This window comes from Lepeophtheirus salmonis, chromosome 14, assembly GCF_016086655.4.
Source record: "Lepeophtheirus salmonis chromosome 14, UVic_Lsal_1.4, whole genome shotgun sequence".
Taxonomy (NCBI): domain Eukaryota; kingdom Metazoa; phylum Arthropoda; class Copepoda; order Siphonostomatoida; family Caligidae; genus Lepeophtheirus; species Lepeophtheirus salmonis.
The window spans coordinates 31,488,673-31,501,408 of record NC_052144.2 but is presented as its reverse complement, the minus strand read 5'-3'; the positions used below and the strand labels follow the sequence as shown (position 1 = coordinate 31,501,408).

The 12,736-nt window shown below is 29.6% G+C and overlaps 1 protein-coding gene across 1 annotated transcript; it reads right to left on the bottom strand.

Moving 5' to 3' along the window:
* Window positions 1-1,919: 1,919 nt before the first annotated feature.
* LOC121129860 (ferroptosis suppressor protein 1) lies at window positions 1,920-7,153 on the bottom strand. The gene is made up of 7 exons (XM_040725572.2): window positions 6,965-7,153; window positions 5,640-5,861; window positions 5,152-5,592; window positions 3,655-3,722; window positions 3,515-3,593; window positions 2,937-3,140; window positions 1,920-2,883 (listed from the first exon to the last, which is right to left on the bottom strand). The coding sequence occupies exons 1-7, from the start codon at window positions 6,990-6,992 to the stop codon at window positions 2,720-2,722; spliced, it is 1,206 nt and encodes a 401-aa protein (XP_040581506.1). The 5' UTR covers window positions 6,993-7,153; the 3' UTR covers window positions 1,920-2,719.
* Between the last annotated feature and the right edge of the window lie 5,583 nt (window positions 7,154-12,736).

Here is a 12,736-nt window from a genome sequence, read left to right as displayed (position 1 = left end):
GTCCTAATAATAATTAATTCTGTGAATGTACCGAACTATAGTAGATCCCGCTTAAGACAGATCCTAAGGGACTGACAAAATCTGTCGACTATATCGAATTCAGGATAATATATTCCAACAAATTACAAATTCTGGACTCTCATAAATATCTACTATAAACTAATATCTGTATAAAGTGTTGACGTATTATACGGGTTCTACTTTGTATTTGATGTATTTTATTACTAAATAGGCATTGAAGGGGGAAATTGTGCAAATGATCAAAAACAGAATAAACAATTATCTAGATATATAAAAGTCTAATAAGTACAAATAGAAAGGACTATATTTTCTTCTCTGTCAAAAAAACAAACGAAAGTAGCACATGAATAATTAAGATTTAGTTTATTAATCATCTTTTTTTCACTGAGGGAAAAAAAGTCAATGAAGAATGTTTCTTATCTATTGTAATAGGACTGTGGACTTCTATTCTAAATTTGAACGCGGCGTTAATTTAGCAACATAATAATTTATGAAGTATTTTGTATTTCAGGAGTTGATTTTCTTCCTATCTTCTTAGGAGTATTAATCTGAACTTGCATTAGTTGAACTATTGAAACATACTACTTCACTAGTTGAGAAGAATTGGCAAACTACTATCAACTGATTTTGGGTCTCTTTTCTGTTTCTTTTCGGAGGAGAGGTTGCAATGTACAATAAAAGTAAAGACAAGAGGACTAACATCACTCTATCAAGTTGATACACGAAAGGATATTGGACAAGGATTTAGTTTGCTTTCCTTCTCATAAAAGAGGTGGATTTCTATTAGTTTATTTCCATCTAAGTATTATATGGTTAAATTATATAAGTTTGCCCGTACGTCATACTTTCTCTTTCTATCTCAAAGTTGGAGACAGTGTATAATTAAAATTTCAAATATACCAACCTTTTTAATTCTGAGGAAATAACTCTCCAAAGCGAAGAATACATTATTTGACTTTTTCGAGATATTCGGACAATCAGCACTTTGGAGGATCAAGAAAAGTCCCATTATGTGAAAGATGTTGTGAGTTCGTCTCTTGTGAAGAAAAATGGGGAAGGAGGACTCGGAGTAGATCCTTGGGCTGAGGATGAATAAGATCACATATCATTAAGTAAAGCACTACGACTTTTACTTAAATCTACCATGAAATGTATAATTACAGAATGAAGATAATTCGGTATCATGGAGAGGATGTCATTAAATCCATTAACTCCTGAAACAGAAAATTACTATAAACATATATAAATAGGCATATGCTGTACAAACTTCAATGATTATCTAGTCCTATGTGGAAACTTTTTCAGTAATTGTGATCGATTGAGTCCAGATCCCACTCCTCCTACTCCAATGATATATTCTTTGTTTTGCAAAGTAATTTTATTATCATTAAAAGATTCCAATAATTGAATTTCAACTATCCACTGTCGCTGTCTCCAATTTTGAGATAGAAAGAGAAAGTGTGTCGTGCGGTCAAACTTATACAACGTACCCTATTTTGCTATGAGAAATTAAATTTATAATCCCTAAGTGCAGGAATGGCCCTCATATTTCTTTATAAATACTTTAAAATATCACTTCACCAAGACAATTTTAGTATTTATAATAATTGTTTTGTTTTCTTTACTTTATGGTGCAGTATTTTTATTAGCCTTTAATTTAAGATAGGTATCTTATTTTGTAAGAAATAAAGAAAAAACTCCCACTTTTATTAATACATGAATATCGTATGTAGAATCTACGTACATAGTAATAAATTATAAAGAACTGATTTATGACGTCATCATTTGACTTCAGAGAGTTTATGCGTTATGATAACATATTTGATATTATTATGCAAGGAAGCATAAAATTATTGTAGAAAGTCATGATTTTTAAGTAGGAAATAAACAACTGAATTGGTGCTCTTAATTATATTATGTATTTTTTTTAAATATTTTTGAGAGGTAATAGTAATAAACTCTTTCATGTACTCGAATGTTTGTAGTGGGTGCCTGGTGTATACAATGTAAAATGTTAAATAATGTCCATAAGGATAAATAGAAAAGAGAGAGAGAGAAAAAGACGGAAGAACTCCCATTATTATATATATTTTGAGACAACACAATAAGAATTCAGAACAAAAATCAGGAAAAGCAAAATGTCTAATTAATTTTTTTTATGACATATAAATACGTCCAATACTTTATAGGGATATTTGAGTCAGTTATAGTCTTTGTATCCAAATTTCTGGGATGAGTTGAGATACCCAATAATGTTAACTATAGTTTGAAACCTTCATTTGATCTATCTGACTTAATTTGGTCCCGATATAGTATGTTTCTAATAAAGTCAATCAATTCATAATTATTTCATCCTTTTGAGGAACATTAAGAGCTATTTGTAGCGTTCCCAGAGGATTAATTATAATAATTTGTTTATATAATGTGATGATAATTTCTTGAAGAATACAAAATATGTAATCTGGATTTAATTTCCAGATAAGCTTTTTTTTTGTGTTGACAGACCACATGTACAAAATGCATATTCCCATCCTTAACTCACTAACTACATAAATACAGTAAAAATATGATTATATGTTGAGATACAAAATAGGACAGTTTTGGTTCAGTTGATGGTTTTAGTAAAAAAGATTTTTGTAAAAGTTTAAAAAATTTACAAAAAAACAGAATAAAATAGAAACAAAAAGTATTATAAAGATTAGAAGTCATAGTCTGGTTCCTTTTGCTCCATGAGCTCCCAATACTTGGGATACTGCAATGAGCGACTCCGTAGTAAACTGACTATCCATGAAGGAACAGACCATCCATTAAAGACCCCTGCGCCATGACGAGAGCCCAAAGATAGAAACATACCATCAAACTCTATAAAAAAGCACACCTCATTATAACATATAAATTAAGGATTTAAAACAAACGTGTTGTATACGGTTTCGGTTCCTCATCTTCCAATTCTCGGAGAAGGTTATGAGCAATACACTCTGCCTGATTTTCTGCATGAATGGCAAGTTTTTCCTCATCTGTGTTGCAGCAATCTCCAATGGCATAGACGTCATCAAAGCCCTCTACTTTTAGATCCGGTGTGACACAGAGTCGAAAAAATCTGTCAAATTTTGAATCATCTATATGTTTAATAAATAGAGATATGAGTTCATCCATGTAAGTTCAAAAATATATATATATATATGTCATGCACAATTTGTAACTTGTATAAGCAGATTGTACAAGTTGCTAATAAAAAAATGAAATGAAGAATTTAAAGTTGGGATAGGGCAATAATTAAATATGGTCCATTATAAATATTAAATGCCCATAGTTTTAATATTAAAACTGTAATTTCAATACAACAAAATGAAATAAATTTCCTTTAATTTTTATTAATGGATCCAATAATCTTGTAAACAAATAAGGCGTTATAAGGCGTATAAATATGAACTTGTACAATCTGCACATACAAGTTATAACTTGTACACAACATATACCCATATGTATTCACCAAATATTTTATTTGTGAGACTGATCTCCGGTGAGATTCCTGTGCAGTTCATAACCACATCACAAGAGTATTCATTTCCCTAAAACATTGATATATACTCATAATTAAGTGATTATTAGTTGAATAATGATGCCCTGTACCTCCATTGTCCTAACTGTCTGTTTTAAAAATGTTCCAAAGGTAAGCTCCTCCAAGTTACTGACACGTCCTAGAAGTTGGAAAGTTTTTGTCATGAAAAAACGTAGTATTTTTTATTAGTAATACATTTTTCTAATAAAGCTCATATTTAAAAAAAATACTCGCTAGTTAAAAGAATATAATACTAAATACATAAAAAAATACAAGTTTCAAATTACTCCCACAGGTGGGAGGTTTATTAGTATATGATTTAATAGCCTCCTCGCGTATTAATGAATATATTTTTGTACATATGTTATTGCAACTGCTTTCTCAATCTTTGTTTCCTCCTGTTATACCTATGCAGAGTGAATTTCAGGGTCTTTGCTTTTGATAGCACTACATCCAAATGGATGTATAGTCTACGTATCATTTAAATTTAGCTATGTACAATGTTTATTAGACTGTCCCTATTTTTGGGTTAATATTTTTACTCTGCTCAAATATATTTTCTGTGAGAGATAGTGTTGGATCGGTCTAAAAAAACTACAGAGACTATAGTTCTATCATTCCGGGTCTAATAATTTTTTTGAGTCCTACAACCGGTTGTTATGAGTCTTTAAAGGTAAATATAATTTTTTCAAACCAAGGACTATTAGAGAAATCGTACTTCTTCAGCGTCTACAGGGAGTTGTTTGAAGGGGATGTAGCCCTTTCCAAACAAGGGAATTTTGAAAGATTATCGCTCAGGAAATTAGGATTTGATTTTCTCAAAAAAGGCAATTTCATCAAATTATACAGTAGAGAAAAAATTATTTAAAAAAAAATAAACAAGCCCCTTCCGAAAAAACTAACGAAAGAATTCGAGTCCATTTTTTGTAGACTTGCAATTCAACACGTCTCGAAAGTCATTCCATTTTTTTCATTGGATATGAATTACTCTTTAAAGTACCTTAAATTTTCAGAGTACATGAATTAGACTCGAAGATTATCTTCGACAATACAGGGAAACCGCAAATCGTTGAGCACATTCTAGACTTATCTAATTATTAAACTAAATATTCATACATTTTTAATTGATTACCAAAAGTATAAAAAGTTCAATTTTGTCTCATATCATACTAAGAGGTTTAAAAATGATCAATTTCAAAGTAATAATCACATTTTTTTTTTTTTTTTTTTTTTTTTTTCAAAGTAAAATTTCTGGAGAGATCTCAAACTTTGAAAGTTTTTTGATTTTCTCCACCAGAAAAGATTTTTGTAAAGGGAGAAATAATATTAGCCTGAAAACGGGGCAGTCTAATCACGTACATATTATATAATTTTAACTTACAATTTCAATCCCATATCACATTTGTAAATATTAAAAAAACCAAAAAAACAGTTCATTCAAACCCTATTTTTACAAACTATTTTAATGAAGCAAATTCCTTGTAATTACGACAAAAATATTTCAAATGCCGTAAAGATCCCTTGATATGCATACGATGGTTGTACATATTATAATATATAACTCTAACCTTGAACAACCTCGATAGTGAATTGCTTCAACTTCTTCTTTATTCTATTCTGAAATCCCGTAGAATCATATCTTTTGGAGGCTAGATTCTCTGAGGGATGAATAAGAGTGATAAACTTGGAGCTATATCGCTCTGCAACTTCACAGGACAGTTCAACTCCAACAGGTCCTCCTCCGATGATGACAATGTCAGTGGCTTTGTCCAAATCTCCTGCCACATCGTTATAGCATTTTCGAACGTCTTCTTTAGTTTTAGCATCTGACTTCCCTGGGAAAGGACCCCTACTTCCAACTGCGATGACGAGATGTGTATAGCCGAACTTTCCAATATCAGGGGACACAGTGACTTCTCGTTTCTCAAAGTCTACATCACTCACAGTTCCTTGTATGAAATGATCTCCAAAGGTTGGAGCATAGGGGATCATGATGTTCTCTGTAAAATCTGAGAGGGAAATTATTGAAATGTATATTTTATTTCCAAATTATAACCTGGATATAAGACAGCTCTTAGTCCTGCAACATTGACGAAAAAGAAATCCTTTGGATCAATGAGAATAAATGGAACGCCCCAGTGTTTGAATATGGATGCAAGCTTTATTCCACCATAACCTCCTCCAACAATGATAAACTTTTTACTCATAACTAATTCATCAGGGATGTTATGCAGAAACGAATGAGGCAAGGAAGGATAGGCCATACTTTTGTAAGGATCTAGAAACAATCAAGCAAACGAAATTGAGAAAGTTAGTACATGGAACAATTACAATATTTTTCATGTTAGAATCATGACGTCATGTATTTATTCGAAATCAAGAGTCGATATATAGACCATGATATATTCACTATTAATTCGAACTTTCAATAAGAAAGGCTATGTTATTAACGAGAGTAACATGTACTTATTTTTCTCCAAACAACCCTTCTAATAACGTAGGTAATATCCTCACAACTAAATTATATATGCATGTTTGGTGAATGATTATTTGTCTTATTCCATTTTGACATAAAATTATACCTATTCAGTTTTAATTAACCCATTGACTCAACTTTGAATTAGAATAATCAGACAACAAGTACAAGATGTATGAATGGTTCAAGAAGATGTTGTCTTCATATCTCACATTGTCAAAATATTTAATCCTAATGCAATCTGTCAATATTAACACCTCATAAATATTATTTATCTCCATTACTTTAAATTGCCCCAAATAATGAGAAAAAACTGGCTTTTCTTTTAAAATACCAATTTCTGGAACAATCTAATGTAGAGCTTATCTATTAAAAGGTTGTGTGATTTATTGATTATTTTTGCTATACAAACGTATTATTTATGTACCAAAAAAAAAAAAGATTGAATTTCAAAATATTTTTCGTTCAAAATAGAAACATTTCCTTATAATATGTGTTATGTTTACTTTCTTGAATATATTAATCCATAACGTAATATTTTCTCGTCCGTTACATAATTAAAATATATTTTATAAATTCTCATTCCTTACTACTATAATCCTAAAGTAATTTAAATTTATATATTAATTAGAATAATTGCATTTAATATTTAACTATAGTTTTTGGGGTTCCCTTACTTTTAGGGGTATGAACAGACAAAATGTTACTTTCTTTGATAAAAAAGTCATAATTTTCAAAAAAATTTATAAAATATTTTTTTAAAAACCACAACTGAGAATCAAATATCAAAGTTATTTAGAAAATTATAACCTTTGTAGGTTAAATACTATCTTTGAAGAAATTATTTTTAGGTTTCTTAATAATTTAATTGAAATTAAAAATTGTGAAAAATATTAAATACGTACTCATTTTAGATTTTACAAAATTCTCCATGTTTTAATATTAGGATTGATTCTAACTATTGTTGATTTTAAAAAATAAGAAAAAACTTTGGTTACAACAGGATTCAATGATGATAATGGCACATTATAGTATAGAAGTGCTAAGGGATTAAACAACAACTAAACTCCTTTTAGAAAATCTTGATTTGAATTGTTCATATTATTAATTATGAAAGCTCCATAATTTCTCCTCTTAGAAGAGTACGCATTTTCATGTCAAACAGGGAGTGGGAGGGGATCTCTGTAGTAATGACTACTACACTACTGTATTCTACACAAATATAACTATATAATATGTGAAGAATTTTTACCATATCAGGGCTTTAAAATCAGTTCTTTGTCGTTTTATACAAATACACCCCCCCCCCTTCCCCTTATGCTCTTTCTCCTGGTAATTTATTTTCAAGTAAATAATCCTTATACAATTATGACCCCTCCTTCTATTCACATATTACCAAAGTTGATCCCGGTTCAGGATCAGGGGTTCTATCGGTTTTGGTTCTTTCATTTCAACGGTTTCGGTCTGGATTCTTTTAGTACAGGCTCAGTTAAGATAAAACGGATTTAAAACAAGGTGCTAGAACATTCGTACCCAGGAAATGATATTAGATATAAACTTGGCTGCGGCTACCTTATACGCAGAGTGCGTAGTGAGAGGGGGATGCATAATTTTCTAGTAAAAAGAAAAAATTCCTTAATTTGGGTTACAAACCCTATAGCCCACCCCTTACAGACGCCTCTTTATATAACTTTTATGTGCTTTGATTAGTAATATGCAAGGTTGTACCCTTATCAGTTTATTAATTCATAAACCGGAACTGGATACTCGCCTCAAATTTTATGATAATTTTACAGAATGTTAGGATCTAAATAAAATAGGACCCGGGTATTGGTTACATTTTTATTGATTACTGATCCCGAAACAGAGAATAACACAACATTATTACTATTAGAACATAGTTATTGTTACAATAATCTTTTAATAACCACGCGATGCAACAGTTAATGTAGATGTCGCTCCTAGCACTAATCAAGATAAATAGAAAATACTACGTTCGGTAACCATAATATTATTATTTTTAAATTAGGATTAAGTATTTTGCTAAGCAATACTATAATCCTTTTAAGATCTTATAAAAGCGTGAGAACACACGCTTGTTAGGAATCTTGTATATTGGATAATACAAATTTACCTATACGGTACCTATTCGGATCCGGATCATTTTAAGAGCAGGAAAATACCTCGGATATTTTTTATTATCCGTAAAAGTTCAAGTATCCGAAGCCAGTTTGAATCAGATCTCGCATCTTTTCGCAAATTATAAGTTTACTTATACTGTACATGGATGTTTCGGATCCGGTTCCAAGACCTGTCCTATCTATACTATGAGTCCGTAATTCAAGCAATATATCTACAAATTACTCACGGGTATAAAAATACTAGATTAACTATCCTGTTCTGCTCGAGTCCGAAGCTCAATTATCCGTATTCACTCTGTTATAGTGTTGGATCAGTTCTAGGGTTCCACCCCTTTCATTCTTTTTTTTATAAGTCCGATCTTTTTTTATCATTAAACGGTCTTAAAGACTGATACATTGGTCTTTCAGTACTACAGTTGTAGTTATCTTTTTTACTTTCTTCACTCATAGCTAGGACTGGAGAATATAAGAACTGATAAAATAATGAATGATAGCTAGAACGCTCTAAAGTTCTAAAAAGTTCTAGTCACACATCTCCTTCATGAATCTTGTCTCTTTGAACGAAGTAGTTATTTATGATTTAACTTCCGCCACTCATATGACGCCTTTAGTGGTAACTCTGTAATTTCAGCTGTTGTAGTTTGCACAAAAGAACGATAAGGACCGTCCTTAGGATTGACAAATTTTATTAGGACCGAACTGATAGGCCTGAAGTCTTTTTAGTTTTTAGACCGATCCAACACTACTCTGTTACAAAAAAAGAATCCCTTTACACATATTTAATGATAGACTTCTTCTCTTAATCTGACCTTGGTTTTGGACAAACAAAGTGGGCTCTTAATTACACAAAGTCGTTGATGACGCAAGGTTGTTTTCGTAAATATTTGTATAAATAAATTAAACTGTAATTATATAAAAATTGCTTTAATGGTATTGTTTAACAATCTCATAATAAAAATATAATGACTTAATTTTTGTTTTACTTCTGATTATTTTCCTTTCCAATTTTTTTTTTTTTGATACAATCATTATACACCAAAACTTAGTAATTAGTAAGGGATATATTTTTGCACATGCAGCATAATTATTTTTTCTTCCTAGAGTACTCTTTAAATGGTAAGAAATGTCGTTTCAAAATTGTACAAGCCCATATTATGTATGTATTATTAGGACTCTAATGTCATAGTGCAGATATGTTAAAAAATGCCGATTTATTGAGAGGGGAAATCTTGCAGAAGGCGTGAATAGAAGTGTAGAAGTGTTTTGGAGATTCCCGTAAAATTACTGGATGTTTATGACTTAAATTGGGAAAATCAATTTGACGTCATTTATATTTAATGTAGATAAATATCTAATCTCTCCCCTATTTTTATTCTTTTTAATTCGTTGCTTCGTTTAATCGCACCATTTGCAAGAAAATAAGTCCTCTTAAAATAGCCTTCAAAATTATATATTATGTGTAATGCATCAAATAAAAATTATAGTGGACTTTTAAAAATTTATTCATTTAATATTTTATAAAGTTTTCAAAAAATAAATATATGCGACGTACATCAACTTTAATCCGACATTAGAACCTTCAATCTTTATTACCACATAATATGAAAGTACTTTGTTTTAATTTTTAACCTCTCCTTTTTTTTCAATAACTATCATTAATTGTCTGAAGAGAGTGGGAAGATATTCATATACTCGAATTTCATATTATGTAATTCAATTGCAGGTATTTAAAAAAATCATCTATTGCACAATACAGTAGTATACTTTATTCTGTAATTTCTGAAAATATTATTTAATTCTCCTTATGTTTAAGAAAGTTGTGTTGTTTTATTGAAATATCATATTTTATTAGATCACATACACTACAAAAAAAGGCGTGAAATTACTATTATAAAGTTGTCTTAACTTCCTTAATAGTAGACGTAGAAACATGATTTTGGTATCAAAATGTGTTTTTTTTACCATTATCTATTAGTTAAAACAGGTTTAAAAGGAAAAGATTGAATTTAAAATTTTTTGTAAAATACTTACATTGAGTTTTTCAGTGATAATAATTATTTTTCAATAAAAAGTTTATAGGTTTTGTGATGTTAAACATGAAAAAGTTCCGATCATACATTGAAAGTTGGAATTCATAACTCAGCTATCTTTTAATTTCAGGGTCAAATTAATACAACCTTATAATACAAAATATTTTTACAGCATAGCCATGCAGCACCTCCTTGCTTTCACTTAAGCTCAGGGATAAATTAATTATGTTATATAATAGTAGCAAGAAACTGGTTGATATAACTGATAAAAAAGGGTGATAGCATATTTCAAATTGAAAAAAGCTGAGTAGAAATAAAAATTAATTAAAAGACCTTAAAATTGAATAATTGAGGTTTTAATTATATACTGACATTTCTATTATCAATATTTTTACTACAGTTTGTATCTAAAAAATCGTATTCTTAGTTCATATATATTATGTTCTAAATAAATTCAAATAGACAAACTTAACTTTATTAATATATCATTGTGTGTTGCAAAACTTGGGATATAAACCCGCACTGGAAGTTTAAAGATCAAGGAAGAGTTCGAATATCCTCTGGTATCCATGGACTATAGATAGTAGAGTCTTCCTTATTTTTGAAATTTTCGAAATTGAGAGGTCTCAAAGTGTTCCTTTTGATCTAAAAATATCATTTACATATCTTGAGGTGTTTTATAAGGTATTTACTGTTTAAACTTACTATTAAAAAAATCATTTTTTTAAAGGAGCTATTTAAACTTATTATTAAAAAATTGTTTCCTTAATTTATTTTCCAAGATTAACTTAAAATTTAAATTAACTTATTTGAATTACGTTTATGAACGTAATTCAACAGTTTGTATATTCTATACATCAATATTTTACTATAGTGTGGATATAACTTATAACCAATATGTTTTTAGTTGTACTGATGCTTATTAATATGAATACGAATATGAAATTATGTAGAAAAGTAGAAGTTTTTAGATGGGTAATATATATATATATATATTTAATATTCATCCTTAAAAAAGAAAATTGATTTAAAAAAAATAATTATCGAATACGAATAGATATTAAAATTTTAAGCACTAAATTAACTTCAAGTTGTAACTACTACTTAAACAAAGAAGATAATGGTAATTACTATGATGCTGCAATTTCCAAAGAAATGGAGATTATGTTGAAGCTTCTCAAGGGATTTGCCAAATAAATTAATAGTAAATTAAAAATCAATTTGACCATTCATATTTATGTTTAATAGTTTAATTATTGATTATCATTCATCTATATTTATTGCTTACAAGTTTGTCGTATATTTATTGGTCCGAGGAGGACTTTTGAGTGTGGCTTATTTAACTGCGTAATTCCAAGAAATGTCGATTACTTCCGCTTGTCTAAAAAAATCAAACAAATATTAATTTTCAAACGAACTGGAATTAAGAGTATTATTATTGACAATAGTCAATGATATTTTTTCTACAAATATTGCTAACATTATGGTATAAAATGTTCTAGAAATTAAAAATACTCATTTATAAGTTTATAGTCTTAAATTTAAAGTAAAAAATGCATTGTTTGATGGCATTTCTACTTAAAAATTGACGTTTGATGTAAAAAAAAATTGAAAAAATTATTCAGAAAATAACAGATATTTTAGTTAAACATCATTTTTTGTATCAAATTTATAGACAAACAAATCTCTAGACAAGTTTTTACAAACTTGATTTCCTTTAAGAATCCAATATTTCATTGGAAGCTCATTGTTTGTGCCTAAAACCAAAAAAGAAATTATCACGGATTTTTTTTTTTTAGCCCATAACTTTTTTGATTTTTTATAAATTTAAAAAACGTAGTTAATCGTATAGTTCTTTTTTAAGACGCCAGTCACTTTTTGATTTATAACTTAAACCTTATTTAGTCTCCTTGAGCTTAAAAAAATAGCCTCCCTTTAATACCCCCCAAAAAAAAAAGCCTTAAAAATTGTCTTAGCCTGACCAGGTTCATATGAGGCACCCATGCAAAATCTCACCCTTCTAGGTCCAACGGTATAGGTACCCGTAAAGTACACACACAACAGACTTACACAAACTCTATTTCATATATATACAGATTCTCGATTTTTTCTATACTCTTTTGAAGTATTGAACTCATTTGTATTTTGATTTTATAAAAATATTTTTTTTGTTTTAGTTGCCGTCTCGCTTCTACTTTGTACACATTACCAGTTAGAAGAGTAAGTCCTCGTTGATCTCTGAGAAATTCCAGTATCAATAATATGATATGTCATACAATGAGTAGTCAAAAACTTATGCTTATCACATAACCCGTATCAGTAGATTACTAGTAAATTTAGACATTCCGTCTCCAGCCTCTCCAGTTTTTTAATAAATTCTGATATAGGGGTTGGCTAAACAATGCACCATTCCTAGAACACCTTCAGGGCGGATATCTAATGCGGCAAACTATTGCGAGGGCACCAAAAGTTAAAGTTATTTTTATATGTGCCCGTACTGATTGTA

Coding starts and splice junctions, on each gene's coding strand:
- LOC121129860 (XM_040725572.2), bottom strand. CDS start 6,992: ATGGAGAATTTTGTAAAATCTAAAATGA. Junction 5,593..5,639: donor AAGAGCTGTCTTATATCCAG/GTTATAATTTGG, acceptor TTTCCCTCTCAG/ATTTTACAGAGAACATCATG. Junction 3,141..3,514: donor TCTCACAAATAAAATATTTG/GTGAATACATAT, acceptor TTAAACATATAG/ATGATTCAAAATTTGACAGA.